This window comes from Vombatus ursinus, unplaced genomic scaffold (genome assembly GCF_900497805.2).
Source record: "Vombatus ursinus unplaced genomic scaffold, bare-nosed wombat genome assembly UNPS02008996.1, whole genome shotgun sequence".
In the NCBI taxonomy this organism is placed as follows: domain Eukaryota; kingdom Metazoa; phylum Chordata; class Mammalia; order Diprotodontia; family Vombatidae; genus Vombatus; species Vombatus ursinus.
In genome coordinates this window covers 2662004-2679904 of record NW_020948774.1, presented here as the reverse complement: position 1 = coordinate 2679904, position 17901 = coordinate 2662004, and the positions used below count along the sequence as shown (strand labels likewise).

Below are 17901 nucleotides of genomic sequence, written 5' to 3'. Positions count from 1 at the left end.
AATTACTTCATTTTAAGCATACAAATAAGAAGTATGTCACTATTAGAAGAAGTAGACCATAAGAAGTTTGGAATGTTTTGGTCCTAGATGAGAAGAAGATTGATTTCTTTCATAAAATAGGAATAGAGGAGGGCATATAACTGGAGAAGGGGTCTACAGGTGAAGTAACTCTGATATTCTCTGATATTACTTCACATAGGCTGATTAACAGAGATTGGCTCAAATAATTCCCCTGGCCTGAATTCTTGTTTGTTTCAATGGGTTTAAATATGTTTGTTCTTGTGGTATATAAATTATGGCATGTGTTTACTCTCCTGTTTGCATTTGCCTAGGAGATATTAATATAATACATCTCACTATTCAAAATCTGGATGAGATGCATATCAGTCAATCAAGAAGTGTGAAATACCTAGTGTGTGTCAAGTACTAGATGCTGGCTATATAAGTATAAAGAATGAAAAATCCCTAGTTATGAGGAGTTTACATTCTAATGAACAATAAAATGCACACACATAGAGCTGTATACAGGATAAAAATAAAGTTAATAAATGAAATATGTGCGAAATAGTCTTCTCACATCTCAATTATCATTGAAAAGAAAAACTTCCCCATCTTTTTGAAAGAGTTGAAACTTCTTCACATATTTCTACCCATGATGGTATTAATCATACAAACTACTTTATATTAACTTCTTAAAACTATCATGTTAATTTCTATGCATTTTATTTGTATTCATTCTCTTTATATGTATTCTCTCTCTCCATCTTAAAACGCAACTACCTTATGAGCAGTGATTGTTTATTTTATTGTATTTGTATCCCCAGGATCTAACAAAGAACCCAGCATATGGTAGGCACTTAATAATTGCTTGTTGATTAATTTATATTCATTTGAAGAATCAGCTTTCATTTATCTACTAGAGTAATAGTCTTCTCTTTAATTTATTAGAGGCATTACTTTAAACTCTTACCAATGGCTTTAGGATTATTTTAAATTATTTTGTTGGCTGTGTCTCTTCCTTTGTTGACCCATTTTATCAACAAACATTTAGTAACAGCTTATTATATACTAAATGCTAGAGATACAAAGGAAAAAGCAAAAACAGCCCCTGCCTTCAAAGATTGTGCATTCTAAGGAGGGAGATAACATGAATAAAAATATGTTTATACAATATATACAGAGTAGATGAAAAGTGTAACCTTAGAGCAAAACTAAGGCCTGAAGGGAGGCAGATGGTGGGAGGGTCTTGCCACTGGTAAATTTCTCCTGAATAAATAAGTTGACATTTGAGTTGATTCTTGAAAGAAACCAGAGATGCTGAGATGAAGAAGTGGAAAGAGAAAGTATTCCAGTCATAGGGGAAAGCCAGTACAAAGGCATAGAGACTGGAAATGAAGGAGTACTGTGTTACAGAAATAATAAATAAAACATTATGGCTGAACTATGGAGTGCATGAAGGGTAAATTATATACAAGATGACTGGCAAGATAGGGTGGACAAAGAGGATTAAATGCCAAACAGGGGTTTGTATTTGATCCTAGAAGACATAAGGAGTCCCTGAAGTTTAGCAAATGGATCACATTTTCAGACCTGAATTTGAGTATAATCATTTTGTCAACCATGTGAAGGATATAATGGAGTGGGGATAGCAAGACTTAAAGCAGAAAAATCAACTAAGAGGTTATTGAGGCAGTAGTCCAGATGAGAGTTGATGAGGACATGAAGTAATGACATTATTTGCTGTTTGCCCTTTGTTCAAGTACCAGTGACATCAGAAGAGAATGTCTTGACTTGTGGGTGAATTGGATTTAAGTGAGGCAGAGCTGCTCAAAGTCATCAGCCTTACTCTCTCCTCCAGTGCCATCAGAGTCCAGTGGTGAGACTAGAGTCAAGATGACTGGTGATGGCCCCAAAGGCAGTGGGTGAACTTGGCCTTCTTATATTAAGGTCTTTCCCAGGTCTCAGTACTAAGGGCTAAGTAAGAATTGTGACAAAATATGACCTAGTTAGCCATCATAGAAGTATCAGTCTGAGAGGGGAAGACCCTCAGTGTTTCTGGCCAGAACAGAAAACAATTGCCATTTGTGCTAACTCTAAGCTGTCAAGACCCTAACAATGGGCAGTGGAGACTTAGGCTAGAGCCATTCAGTGAAAACCAGAGTGATTTGGGTTTAATGGCAAAGAAAAGGGAAGGATTTCATGGAAAAAATATTCTCTTTTGGATTTGTTAAATTTAAGATGCCAGTGGAACATTCATTTCAGAATGTCTGATAGGTAGTTGATGATGTGGGATTGAAAAATGAGAGAGAGACTAGGGTTGTATATAATAGGTCTATTATTATATATAGTAGATCTAGGTGTCATCTTCACAAAGATGATATTTGAATCCGTGGGAGCTGATGAGATCACCAAGTATAATTGGATATAAAGAAAAAGGCTTAAGATAAGGGTTTTGGGGATTTTCACGGTTAGTGGGTATGACATAGATGAAGATCCAGTAGAGTAGACAAGTAGAAGAATCTAGAGAGGAAGATGTTTTCAGTGAAAGGCAGTGTATTAATTATGGAATTCCAAAAAGCATGGTTAAAGAAGAGAACAGATTAGGTCACAATTTTAAAGTTTAAGAATTCCTAGAACAGTGAGCACACCTACATTTAAGTATAAACACAAGGCATTCCAGAGCCAAATAAAATTATTTTTTGATGCTACTAAGTCTTTACCATTAACTGTTGACTAAATATGCAACACTTCTGTCAGCATAGCACATTTAAATTTCAGAAATTAGAAATGTAGAAATTTCTTAATTTTTAACAGTATTGCTGTCTATTAGTACTGCTCGACTTCAGACAGTTATTCATTTTTATATCGTGTAATTATTTCCTTTCTGACATTTTTTTCCTTTGATCAAGCCTGCTTGAGTAGTCCTAACCTTAAGCTAATGGAAGAAATTCTGTTGTTCTAAAAGAATGGGCATTCAGCAAAAAAAAAAAAAAAAATCTGTTGTGGTTTCATAGATACATTCTTTTATGATTCCATTTTGTGAACACTCATGGAATGGTAAGGCCATTAATAATTTACTTCAACTGGACTCTGTAAAATTAAGCTGTTAATCTTTTATGTCTTATAAGTAGCAGGTATCTTATTCTCTAGTTTCTGGACTATGTTCACTGTGAAACTTTACTCTTAAAACAAAACAGAAAGGTGGGTAGAGCTATTAGGAGTTTTAGTTTTCTGTCAGGTTTCAGATCTTGTGCCATTGTAGTTAGAAAGTAGAAAGGATTTTTCTTTCCAGATATAATTTGGAGGCAAGAACAGTATGAATATGTTAAGAAGACATTCACACTCTCATCTCTTAGTATCAAGATTTTTTTAAAATTAATCATGTTTTATTTCTGAGAGCTGGATAAAATTAAGCTAGACATCCGGTTGAAAGTAAAGAAGAAGCTCATTTTCAGCTCTGTAGAATGTAAAGTACAATGTTGGAATTACTGTGGGTACTTGGCAGGAATAACAAAGGGCTTGTTTTGGTGAAATTGGGAAGATGGATTAAATAGCATTGCATCTCACTCCAGGATAATATCTAGACTCTTTAGTTTGTTAGCAGTGACCAAATCAGTTAACCAGAGCAAGGTCATAGCCATCTCTTATGCAGTTTTTCTGTCTAAAGGCATTTGTCATCATTAAGATTTGACTTGTCTTTGGGGCTGTGAGAGGGGAGCAACAGGAGAGAAGGCCAAAAATAAGCATTGAGTTGGTGATCTCTAGGTTTTTGTGCAGGGTTATTTTCTTCAGAAGCAAAAGCTGTATGAGTTTCAGAGCAAGACAGTGGAAAACATAAGGAGAAAAAAAGACTATACTAAGATCTCCCAAACAGCCAAAGTATCAGAAGACCTGGGTTTAAAGCCTATCTCTGATGCTTACTGTTTGTATGATCTTGGACAAGTTAATCAACCTGGATATTTGCGAAATGAGGTTTGACTCGATGGTCTAAACTTCAAGTGGTGGGTGCTGAATCTGTTGTTTGGATTCCATTATGAGATGTTCTCTCTGTTTCCCTTCTTCCTATCTTGATTCACTCCCCTTTCCCCCCAACTTGTGTTAATGAAAATGCCCTATATTTTATAGGATTCCTGGCAGGCTCAATGACAGGAGGACTCCTTTGGGAGAACTGAATTGGATCTTCACTGCAATCACAGATACCATTGCTTGGAATGTGCTGCCCAGGGGTAAGGATGTCAGGGAATAATCTGAATCTCTCTAGTAAATAAACAATGCGCAAAGTTAAATTTGAAAATAGTTTCATGGGAAGAGTGGAAGGACAACTAGGTTAAAAGGACACAAGACATTTAGAGTCCATATTTGGTCCCAAGGGAAGTCAAGTAGGAAGCATATGCTGTTACCTAATGAAGTGTCAGACACAGTTGGAAGGTAGGAAGTATACATGTCTAGGATTTCTCCAGTATTTGCTTGCCAAAATCAGAACGCATTTTCCTCTTAACTCACTGGCTCTCTTCTGCTGTGTTGCAGCCAGAATTGCTGCTTCAAGTCATATTTGTCCTTTCTTGGGCAGTAGAAAATGTACATGTTAGTTAGTTTCAACTTCCTTGTTCAGTTCTGGGATGAAGGGGTGTGTGTGTGTGTGTGTGTGTGTGTGTGTGTGTGATTTTGCATGCTGTTTTTGACTAAAAAGGTACAATACTGTCTTCTTTCATTTGTCTCAGATCTCTTCCAAAAGCTTTTCAGACAGGACCTCTTGGTGGCAAGTCTGTTTCGTAACTTTCTGTTGGCAGAAAGGATCATGAGATCATATAACTGTACCCCAGTCAGCAGTCCACGCCTACCTCCTACCTATATGCATGCAATGTGGTAAGTCTTCAACAACTGAACATCTATTGCTTTTTGAATTGCTGTAATTGATCTTCCTTGAATTTCTGAAATTGCATTTCTTTGAGTTAAAAATATAAGAAGATTTGATTGACACTATTAGAGACCCAAGAAAATGTTCACAAAGATGACTAGGAACTACCCATACCTGGGATAATTTCTATATTTGCCTGCTTAGAGGCTGAAGAAGCTGAGGGCTTGTTCCTGAGGATTTTTCCATACTCCAGAAAAGAGTGAGGCCTTCTGCAAATGAATTCTTGAGGTTGGCAGAACTGGAGTTAGGGGGCATTTTACCTCCTGAACTGCTCTGTGCCTGTGATCCCAATGTAAGTGTAGTTTTGATTTGATGTCTGTCCTTAACTATGTTTCTTTCTTGATGTAACTGATTTTCCTTGATCCTGGAAAACTCCTCTTCAAAGTAGGAAAATAAATTAATGTAGACAGTTTGACTGAAAACACTTCATTTCTTCTTTTCATTCTTGACATCTGGCCTTCTTCAGCAAAACCTTCTGCATAGTTTGATTATGAAGTTCTATCCCCTACCTGATTACTGATCAATGAGAAAATTATCTTGACAGCACATATATCAGTGAATAAAACAGTAGGGAAACTATCTGAAACAGTACAGATCATATATATTTGGTTTAGGAATCAATTTGATGAATTTTTTGGCAATAGTTTTATTTTAATTCAGTGAAATTAATCACATTCCCTGAAAACACATCAACTTTCAAGTGAATAGAAGGCAGCCCAGAAGCACTTTGTGTGTCAATGAAAAACAATATGGCTTTTAAAACTCTGCTGTACCTTATTCACAGATGGAAAATCAAGAGGTTCCTGTATTTCATTGTGTTCATCTGAGCCCATCATATGTAGCATGCCCTGTGCTGAACCCTAAACAAAAGTTGAAACAGTCTCTCCATTGCTAAGATCTCTCATATACAACAATCTGTAGAAACATAAGGAGGTGACACAGACTACTATATCTATATCCAACATAGAAGAATGAAATAATTATTAATCAGTCACCCAGCTTTTAAAAACATCTACTATGTGTGCCTGATACATAGTAGATATTTTTAAGAGCTAGGTGATTAATTTTATTTTTCCATTTTGATTAAATATTATTTATTTGTAATATACAAAGCCAGAAATTGCCATGCCCTCCAGAAGCTTACAATCTGATTGAGGATACAGCATGGAAATATATAGCTATATAAATAGAAATTACATAAAAAACAGATACAAAATAACCTTGGAGGTAATTTAGGTAACCAGGAAATCCCACAGGCAAAAAAGTATAGATTGAGCTGAGTCTGGAAGGAATCTCAGAATTCCAAGCAACAGAATTGAGGAATGAGTATATCCCAGGTATGAGAGATGGCCTGTGCAAAGTCATGTAGACAGAAGATGAATTTGTCATGTATGAGAAACTGCCAGATGGCTAATATAGGTGAACCATAGAATGTACAGAGAGAAATGGTGTATCATAAGTTTAGAAAAGTAGAAAAGAACAATGTTGTGAAGAGGTTTAAATATAAAAATAGGGAAATTTATGTTTGAGCATAGAGGTGTTAGGGAACCAATGGCTTATTGTATGATGTAAGGTGAATAGAATAGTTAGACAGGTAATTTAGGAAAATCTCTTTCGTAGTTTTGGAAGAGTTGGTGTAGGTAGAGACTTTTGGCAGGAAGACCAATTAAAAGGCTGTTATAGTAGTGCAGAGAAGATATGATGAGGGGTTGAACAAAGGTGGCTACTGTATGAGTGAAAGAAGTGGATGGGGGGGAGGCGAGGGTTGGAGCCAAGATGGCAGAGTAAAAGCAGTAACTTGCTTAAGCTCTTCCCCAAACCCCTCCAAATACCCATAAAAAATGACTCTAAACAAATTTTAGAGTAGCAGAACTTACAAAAAGACAGAGTGAAACAAATTTCCAGTCCAAGACACCCTAGATGGTTGATAGGAAAGGTCTGTTGCACCGGGCTGGGAGAGGAGCACAGTTAAGCATGGGCTGCGCAGGCAAAGATGGGGCCCCAGCAAACCTGGAAAAGGCCTCAGGAGACTGAATCACAGGAAGCTATGGCGGTCTCCAGATTTCTCAACCCACAAATGCCAAAGACAACTTAAAAGGTCAATGGGAAAGGTCTGTCAGACCTGGGTGAGAGAGGACTGTGTTCCATTCTTGGCCCTAGCACAGCCCCGGAGCAGCAGTAGTGGCTGTGTGCAGAGCTCTTGGCCCACAGATGGTGGGGGGATTGAGCAGCTGATCAGAGAGGGATTGCAGGGATCTCTTTGCTGATGCTGAGGCAGGATTCTTTTGCTTTGCCAGTGCTTGGATCTGGGTTGCAGTCCTGGGTGGCGGTCCTGGGGCAAGGAGGAGCACTGGCATGGTGGAGTTTGTGGCGGTGGTAGAGGGGAAATCCTCCTTACTGTTCCAAGGCAAAAAAGAGTGCTTGTGGTCACCCATAGACCAGAGCACTGGCCAGGAAAGGAGTAAACACCTCTCCTTTGATCATACCACCTTGGAAGAACTGAAAATTTACAAGTCCCTAGAAGTATCTCTGAAAACAGCTGCACAAAACCCCTTAAGCTTGGGACAGTACACCCTCCATGCTGAAAGCACAGCCCTACCTTAACAAAGAATTTAAAAGTCAAGTAACTGGCTGGGAACATGAGCAAACAGTAGGAAAAAACTCAGACTATAGAATCTTACTTTGGTGACAAAGAAGATCAAAACATACAACCAGAGGAAGACAACAAAGTCAAAGCTCCTATGTCCAAAGCCTCCAAGAAAAATATTAATTGGTCTCAGGCCATGGAAGAGCTCAAAAAGGATTTTGAAAATCAAGTAAGAGAAATAGAGGGAAAATTGGGAAGAGAAATGAGAGTGATACAAGAAAATAATGAAAAGCAAATCAACGGTTTGCTGGAGACCCAAAAAAAACCTGAAGAAAATAGCACTTTAAAAAATAGATTAACCCAAATGGCAAAAGAGGTCCAAAAAAGCCAATGAGGAGAAGAGTACCTTAAAAAGCAAAAATGACCAAATGGAAAAGGAGGTCCAAAAGTTCATTGAAGAAAATAATTCCTTAAAAATTAGAATGGAGTAAATAAAAGCTAATGACTGTATGAGAAATCAAGAAATTATATAACAAACCGAAAAAATGAAAAAACAGAAGACAATGCGAAAGTTCTCATTGGAAAAACAACTGAACTAGAAGATAGATCCAGGAGAGATAATTTAAAAGTTATTGGACTAGGGGCAGGTAGATGGCACAGTGGATAGAGTACCGGCCCTGGAGTCAGGAGGAATGGAGTTCAAATACAGCCTCAGACACATACCACTCACTAGACATGTGACTCTGAGCAAGTCACTTAACCCCAATTGTCTCCTTTAAAAAAAAAAAAGTTTTTGGACAGCCTGAAAGCCATGATCAAAAAAAGAGCCTGGACATCATCTTTCAAGAAATTCTCAAGGAAAACTGCCCTGATAAGAATCTATCAATCACCTCCTGAAAGAGATCCCAAAAGGAAAACTCCTAGGAATATTATAGCCAATTTCCAGAGTTCCCAGGTCAAGGAGAAAATACTTCAATCAGCCAGAAAGAAACAATTCAAGTATTGTGGAAACACAATTAGGATAACATAAGATTTAGCAGTTTCTACATTAAAGGATCAGAGGACTTAGAATATGATATTGAGAGGTCAAAGGAGCTAGCATTAAAACCAAGAATCACTTACCCAGCAAAACTGAATATAATCCTTCAGAGGGAAAAATGGACATTCAATGAAATAGAGAATTGTCAAGTATTCTTGATGAAAAGACCAGAGTTGAATAAAAAATTTGACTTTTGGATACAAAACTCAAGAGAAGCATGAAAAGGTAAACAGGAAAGAGAATACATAAGAGACTTATTAAGGTTGAACTGTTTGCATTCCTACATGGAAAGATGATATTTATAACTCATGAGACCTTTCTCAGTATTAGGGTAGTTGGAGGGAACATATATATAGACAAAGGGCACAGGGTGACTTGAATATGAAGGGATGATATCTAAAAAATAAAGTTAAGGGATGAAAGAGGATTGTGCTGGGAGAAGGAGAAAGGGAGAGGTAGAATGGAGTAAATTATCTCACATAAAAGAGGTAAACAGCTTTTACAGTGGAGGGGAAGAATAGGGAGGTGAGAGGGAATGTGTGAATCTTACTCTCATCAGATTTGGCTTAAGGAGGGAATAACATATACATTCAATTGGGTATGGAAATCTATCTTATCCTACAGGAAAATAGAGGGGGAAAGCATAAAAGAGGGGAGGTTGATAGAAGAAAGGTCAGATTGGGGGAGGGGGTAATCAGAAACAAACACTTTTGAGAAGGGACAAGGTCAAAAGAGAGAATAGAATAAATGGGGAGCAGGATAGGATGGAGGGAAATTTAGTTAGTCTTTCACAACATGAGTATTTGCATGACTACACATGTATAACCTATATCAAATTGCTTGCCTTCTCAATGAGGGTGGGTGGGGAGGGAGGAAGGTAGAGAATTTTGAACTCAAAGTTTTAAAAACGAATGTTAAAAATTGTTTTTATCTGCAACTAGGAAATAAGATATACAAGCAAAGGGGGTATAGAAATCTGTCCTGCCCTACAGGAAAATAGAAGGGGAAAGGGATAAGAGAAGGGAGGGGGGTGATAGAAGGGAGGGCATATTGGGGGAAGGGGTATTCAGAATGCATACCATATTGGGGTGGGGTGGGGAGAAATGGGGAGAAAATTTGGAACTCAAAATCTTGTGGAAGTGAATGTTGAAAACTAAAAACAAATAAATTAATAAAAAAAAGAGGAAGAAGGGGACAAATATTATAGAAACAGAATCCTAATATTTGGAAATAAATATAGAGTGAGTGAGAATTAGAAGTTGAGAATGACATTGCAGTGGACTACAAATACAAATGGAAAGATGATGATGCCCTCAGTAGAAACTGGGAAGTTGTGAAGAAAGGTAGTTTTGTCTGGGAAAGATAATGAGTTCTGTTTTAGACATTCTGAGTTTGAGCTGCCCATAGGATATCAAGTAAGCAAGTAGTTGGTGATGAAAGACTGGATAGACTAGGTCTGGATGTCTAAATCTGGGAGTTATCTGCACAGAGATGTTGAACCCATGACTATTGACCATTTCCTTTCATTTAATTTTCTATTATCCTATAAATAAAGGAATTATAAAAAATGTGGCTGTTGTGACAATTCTATGGAATGCTTTTTTTTTTAAGCCCAGGGAATAGGAAAAGATTAATGTTTTTACCAACAATTAGTGAGTGCAGGAACTTCAAACCAGCTTGGTTGCATAAAGTTATAATCATGCCTTTTGTTAAGTCTTTTTTTTTTTTTTTAGGCAATTGGGATTAAGTGACTTGCCCAGGGTCACACAGCTCATAAGTGTCAAGTGTTTGGTCTGAGGCCGGATTTGAACTCAGGTCCTCCTGACTTCAGGGCCAGTGCTGTATCCACTGTGCCACCTAGCTGCCCCCAAATTTTTCCCCTCCTTTCCCTGTTAAGTCTTCTAGAGAGGAGTTGTTGGTGCACTAGAGACCAGTCTTTCATCAGAATTCAAATTTTTTTAAATGGCCATGGGGTCGCTCCAATGTTGATTTGGTCATTGATTGAAAACTGGTTAATTGATAGTTAATTGATAATAATCATAATAACTGACTGCCTCTGAGCAAGAAGGAAACTTGAACTGAAGATTTCAGGAGTTATGTTAGCCAATGAAGAACACATTAATAAAGGATTTAGAGGAAATTGACAGTTAAATTTAACTATTAGCTACTAAAAGTATGAGAGAAATGGCTACTCAATTTTCAAACCATGTATATTTATTATGTTGTTTTTACTGCATATTTTCTTTGGATGCATAAATTCCTTCTGCATAGTCAAAGAAATAGACTATTATGAAACTGAGAAGGCAAGCGTAGAAAGTATCTCTTAATTAGTAGAGCGGGGGGGGGGAGTTCAGAGAAAGTTCAGAAAAATAGGTGATGGACACCAAATTGACAGTGCTAGCAAATGGAAAAAAAAAAAATCATTGCTATAGATAGGCTAAGGAAACCTGTTGTTTTTTAGTATGCTAGAGAAATTGGCTTTTTTTCTATTATTTGAATTTTGTCCTGTTTCCTAATTCCAGGATCCTTTTAGTGCTATTTTGATTTTTTTTTTAAATATAGGATATAGACTTAAGGTCATATAATAAAATCCCCTATCAATATTACTAGTGCCATTCCCTCTTAGAATAGGAATGTAGCATTTTAGCATGAGAATTTAGCACAACATTAATAACAGTAGTGTAAATCTTCATTTTTATTTATTTTTTGTACCTAGGGAACATGGAATAACATGAAAATTTGCAATGGTTAAAGTAGATTTGGAAAATGATCATATGCATGTACCAAGGGACTTGGAATTACTTTATAATAGTCATAAAATTATGCTTGAGGTTTTCCTATTTCTTTACTTCTCAGCTTCCCCAAGTTGATTTATGTGTCCTCTTGGGCCTATACTGAAGATTTAAATATACTTTACCGTTACAGTTACGACCCACTGCCCTGTAAAGAGCTATGGATTAACTTTCCTTTCTGGGAATTTTACTGGTTGGTCTTTCACTGAATTACTGTGTTCTCTCTCAGGGACTAGAAAGAATAGAATGGAATCATCCAGCTGTAGTGTTTCACAATCCTGGCTTTCACCCACACTGTTTCCAAGAAACCGAATTCCTTTTCTATTCCAAAAGAATTTAATTTCTTTCTAGTTGGTTTTGCAAAGCTTTGTCAGTTCTTGTTTAGATCTGTCTCGATGACATTAGACCTGTTATAACAGGTAACAACATACCTTTCAATTACAGTACAGGTAAAATCCCAATGTAATAAACTATATGGGATTTTAAAATTCTTTCATTTTTCTTGGAAGTGGAATTTTGTTGTTTTTATCTGCTTAAACTAGAATTATTAAGAACTTTCATATGTGGTCAGTAGTGCCCCATCTCTTTGTAGTGAGTCATCACATAAAAACAAATGTTATTCAAACTGTAGGTAAGGATAGGAAATGAAAATACATTTTCATCACCACCCTTTTGAAACTCTAAACCCTTAGATCTTTTTTTTTTGGTAGTGTTTTCTTTTGATGGATGATTTGAAAATTTTGGTGGTAGTTAAAATAGATGGAGTGTATAGAACTGAAATACAATTTCTCCTTGATGATAACATGGTAATGTATTGTGAATAACACTGCCCTTTTGGGACTACAGGTCATATAAATTGAGCCTGCAAAAAACAGTGGTCATACTGGATTATTTGCTGTAGAGAATTCCTTGTAATTAGATTAGCTAAGCATTATCACTGTGGAGCCAAGTCATGAAAATTGCTCTGTGATATAAAACCATCCTTTATAATCGCATCCTCTCAACAAAGATTTTATATCTGTTTTGCCAAAGGGGAATTATATGACTTGAATTATTTTCTTTTTGCTTGGTTTGAATATTAAGCTTTTGGCTCATTTATTATTATCATAATTCATTTAAAATGGAGGAAACTATTTTTTCAGTTATTCAGTCTTGAGAAAAAAGAATAGTTTAAAATGTAAATAACTTATGAAATCTAAGAAACTATTTCTAAATACCAAATGGAAGTCTTGGAAAAACAGATGCTGCATATCAAAAAAACCCTGCATTTGTGGCAGGGATTAGGCATGGTGGAGCAATCAACTCTTACAGGGTAATTGGTAAAATAAAGTGTCTTTTTAATTCAGAAAATAAAATAAATGGGCCAGAAAAGTCAACAAAATGGCTTCAATTATACATTAGAACCTCAGCAACAGGCTTAAAAAAATAATTTGAGGATCAACTGAAAAAGTATTCCCAAACCATTATAAAGTTTATTTTTAAAAAAGTTATTTGACATTGCCTTCATTTCCAAATATATCTTTTCATGAGAGCCTTCCCTTTTAACAACAACAAAAAAAAAATTACAGATTAGTGAGTCTCACTTCCATGCTACAAAAGCCCATAGACTATACCACATCAGCTAAGATAGTCCTTTGTTGAAAAACATTGTAAAGGAGGTTCATTCTCAGCTATCAAGACCACTCCTGCAGCTACTTCACCTAATAAATACTCTTTCCTTAACTAGCCCTAACAACTTGATGCAACTAGGTGCTGCAGTGGATACAGTGCCTGAAGTCAGCAGGACCTGAGTTCAAATCCTGCCTACAACATTTACAAGCTGTGTAACAAGTTGCTTAACCCTTTTTGCCTCAGTTTCCTCATCTATAAAATGATCTGGAAAAGAAAATAGCAAACCACTCCATTATCTTTGCCAAGGAAACCCCAAAAGGGGTCACAAAGAGTCAGACACAACTGAACAACAACAGACAATAGCAAGCTTGTGAGTTAATTGAGCATAAGGACTTCATAATATCCCCCAATGCCTATTTAAGTGTTTTGCAAACAGAAAAGATTTAGTGTTTATAGTGTTTTGCAAACAGAAAAGATTTAGTGTTTATTTAACTGAGTTTAGATATATTTTTATTTTACATGTAAAGAAGGCTGATAAAAACAAATTTATGACTTTTCTAAGTAATAAAATGCATGACCTCTGCCTCCCAGATTGGCCAAAAAGGCCAAGGCATCTGTATACCACCTTCTCAATTTCTAGCTATGGACCTCCTTGTCTTATCTGCCCCTGTCTTTCTGTCTTGCCCTGAATGATGTTACACTTTTGCTAGTCACTGTTAAAGAAAAGGCATGAGTGTGCTGGGTGCCTTCTATTGCTCCACAACATACATGGGATCATCCTCAGGGCTTTGCAAAACACTCCCCAAGATGAATGGGGCTGCAGCCTGGACACCATGAGGGCTGCATTGATCCTTCAGAAAAGTCTGGACTAGGCTGTCCTAGAGCAACATGCCCTAGTTTCCAGATTGTGGTCTCACATCTCTGGAGCTTCCTGTGGAACCACTTCCTGGGAAAGGAGGTGAAGCTGCTGAAACATTCAGTGGACCCTAAAGCTGGTTTGGGTACATACCTGTTTAAGAGGCACAGCCTGAAACATGACCAGAACCTAGGTTCCCCCTGAAGCTTTTGCCCTAGCCCTTAAACTAAGTGGCCAAAGCAAAGCTTTCTTGAAATAAAGGCAAATAAATGAAACAAAAATGTAATATGAAAAAGGATCACTTGGTGAATCTCACCATTTATATGACATTTCTGTTATGTTTAGAAAATGTGTAGGATATCCTTTATGACAGAGGGAAATACTTTTATCATGCCTGCCTGTTTTATTGCCTTGCTTAATCTTGATAATTAGTAACACCAAAAAAATTTAATTCTGATAACATTTGTCAAGGAATTGTGTATTCATTTTAACAAATATATGGGAGAAACTTTGATGAAGAGAGCCCTTAGGTCTACCATTTGGTTTTACAAGTTTCATGTTCTTTTGAAATTAATAATCAACAACAGGATCTTGTATTCTCTAAACTTCTCATGTAGTTGTAACTATGAAGATGTGGTTTGCTAAAGAAAATTATCTGCAGAAGCCTCCCTATTCTCTTGTCATATTTTCATCAAGGCTGCCCTGAATACACGTGTAGACCTTTCTCATAAGTATTTTATAAAACTGAAAAAGTATGTGTGTGGATCAGCAGTTTCTGAAATCTTGGTTGCCCTTTTTGTGGTGATAATTTCACCTAGATGTTTTTCTATTATTTTGCTGTCTTCCTCACTTTAAAATACCTTGAAAATTTTTCTTTGTATACCTTTAAAACGTTTTAACCTTCCGTACTGCAGTAAACAGACATTATGAATTACTATGGCTGAAAAACATTTATCACCAAGCTTCTCATGATAAACCTTTCTCAAGTTAGTTAGACTTCATTCTAAAACAACAGACACAGTTGGTCACCTGACCAGTACATGAATTTTGCAGTTTGGAAAGACTAACAAGAAACTGTACCTTGCGAGCATAGCCTTTGTAAACAAAAGGTCACCTTCCTAGCATGAAGAAGTATTGGAATAGGACTTCAAGCAGAGAAACAGTGTTTTAATGGTAAACTAATTCCAACATAGCAAAACAATTTGGCTATCTTCTGGATTTCAGTCATAAAATTTTTATCTCAGTTGTTATCTGGTGCCCTTTCTCTCTGGTTTATTTAAAGTCTGTTTTAGAGCATGCAACTTTCGTATTCTCATGCCAGTCTTGATAACATCGTTAAACCTTAGCATAAAGTGTGGGGAACTCAAAGCATCTTTGATGTTGAGAGACTAGTAACTAGAACCTAGAACTGGAGCTCTGGGGATTATAAGGATTTTGGCTATGAACTTTCAAGCACTAAATATTTGCTAATTTAAGAAAGATAATACACATTGTACAGTTTTCTTTCCAGATGGGCATGCATCACTAAATGACATTGAATTTAAACTGAAATTTGATAATAATTCATTCAAAAAAACATGTTATTGAGTCACAGATCTAGGGGGAGTCATCAGGTGTACTGATAAATGTTGCATCCATTCTTTATCAATACCTGGGGAAATCGAATTCACTAATAGGTAGATGTGGGCCTGAGCCTCATTTCTTTCCCTCTTTCCTCTGGAAAAATGTAGTTGAAGATCAGTTGTTTTCAGAATTTAAAAGTTTGAGGATAAAGAGAGGCTTTATAAAAACAATATGAAAAAAACTATAAGTAATAGGAGGACTGCCATAGCTAAGAAAATCAATTAAATGTGATAGGCATTGTCATTATATGTGGCTAGCTACTGCTTATCAGATGAAGACCCTCAGAATATTTAAGAATAGTTCATTTAAGGAATGTGTTCCATATATTTCACAACAGAATTTCTAGTGATATTTTTTGGTTTAGTTATTTTAATAATTTTCATTTTTTGATGTTTTGAACTTGAAAATACCAATTAATTTGAAAAAGCGAATTGTATATGTAAACATGAATCTCTATTACAAACAGCTTCTTTTTTTTTTTAAGGCAATTGGGGTTAAGTGACTTGCCCAGGGTCACACAGCTAGTGAGTGTCAAGTGTTTGATCTGAGGCCGGATTTGAACTCAGGTCCTCCTGACTTCAGGGCAGTGCTCTATCCACTGCCCCACCTAGCTTTTAAATATGTATACTTCAACATGTTAGTTTTAAAGATGACCAGCTTGTCTGTTTCCCTCTGAATTTCCTTTTGTGCTAATCTGTTTGTTACATGTTTCAAGGATCCTCTTTTTTTTTTTAACATGCTCCTCTCCACTTCTCTGCTACATATTCTTTAAACTCCCCTGAAAAAAATTTTTTTTTAAATAAAAAATAAACCCTTCCTTGTGGCAAGCAAGCATAGTCAAGCAAAACAAATCCACTTATTGGTTATGTCTGAAAATAGCTAGTTATCTTCTGGATTGGATTCCCATTGTTGTTGTTTGTCCTTTGTTTTCTTTTTTTTCTTTTTTTCTTTTTTTTTTAGTTTTTAGGCAATTGGGGTTAAGTGACTTGCCCAAAGTCACACAGCTATTAAGTGTCAAGTGTTTGGTCCGAGGCCAGATTTGAACTCAGGTCCTTCTGACTTCAGGGACGGTGCTCTATCCACTGCGCCACCTAGCTGCCCCTTGTCCTTTGTTTTCAAAGAGAACCAATGACAGCATGGGTGATGTCATGACTTGTGCATGAATTGGATTTAAGTGAGACAGAGTTGCACAAAGTTGTCAGCCTTACTATTCTTCCTGAGTCATCAAAGTTCAGTGGGAGGACAAAAGTCAAGATGACCTGGGATGCAATGGATGACCTTCGTGTCTTTGATGCCTGACCAAGCTCAAAGCACTCCATAGTACCTGCTTCAGCCGCCTTTATGATCATTGGAACAAATTGTTTTTATCCACCCATTCTGCCAGGGGAAGTCTTCACATGTTTGGGGTAGACATCCCTTAACTCAGTGATGGGTTTGAGGCCTGTGGTTACCCTCAACCTGGTGTAGCCCATGTCCCAAGACGGTTTACCACGGTATATCCACTGTGCATGCTACAGCCTCTTGGAGCCATAGGTGAGAATTGAGTGGATCCGATGGACACCAAAGGTGAATGAACAGCCCTAAAGAGGGCTCAGTAAGTCCTTAGACCAGAGGTGCTAGATCTCATGAACACACCTATGCACCCTGGGTACCCATTACCTCTCTTTTCAGGAGGTGTATAACTTGTTTTGTTTTGTTTTGGTCCTCTGGACCATTATTTATTTAGTCATTGCAGTGATCTGAGAGCTTAACTACTTTCTACTATTTTTTTCAAGTTCCCTAAACTCAAACAATACTAAATTTAAACAATCCAAATTTTGCAGCTCCCTGTGGAACTCAAAAGAAAAATCATAGCAGATCAATTAGAGTTAATTTGTTAAAATTCAATTAATTTTATTCCTTGGGCCATGAAATTTAATAGGAAGATGGTATTGAATTTTTAGTTGTCAATAAGCATTTATGAAACAGTGCCAGGTACCACGCCAATAAATACCACGGATAGAAATACACACAAGAAGAAATACAGTCTCTGTCCACAAGGAGCTTACATTCTAATGGAAGAAAACAGCATATTGAAAGGGATGAAATAGGTGGGAATGGGGGAAGGTACCTGTTCAGAGACCTGGTGGTGTAGTTAGGACAATGAAGAACGACTGGTCTGGGACCTTCCTTACAATGGGAATTTGGAGAGATATTCACCATTCAGAGAAGGGCACTCTTAAGGGTGAGAAAGGAAAAGGAATTGAAGCATATTAGCAAAGTCCACGGAGTGAAAGTAGTAAGAGAAAAATGAACAAGATCTAACAAAAAGTGAGGTTAAAAACGTAAAGTAAAATATGTTCAGGCTTTGCTCAAGGGAGAAAAAGTGAATGATGAAATACAAGAAGTCCATTTCCTGGTTAATTTTTGATGAAAAATCATGGGGGGGGGCATTTTCTTTCACTTTAATTTCTGCAGGTTCTAAAATCCTTGCAT

At 36.8% G+C, this 17901-nt stretch overlaps 1 protein-coding gene across 2 annotated transcripts in view; it reads left to right on the top strand.

Moving 5' to 3' along the window:
- The window catches only part of RPTOR (regulatory associated protein of MTOR complex 1), a 488176-nt gene that overhangs the window by 277171 nt on the left and 193104 nt on the right, over window positions 1–17901 (top strand). For both annotated transcript variants that reach the window (XM_027850143.1, XM_027850144.1), the window contains 2 exons: window positions 4126–4226; window positions 4722–4866. In XM_027850143.1, the coding sequence (XP_027705944.1) occupies window positions 4126–4226; window positions 4722–4866 (246 nt within the window). The remainder of the gene's footprint in view (window positions 1–4125; window positions 4227–4721; window positions 4867–17901) is intronic.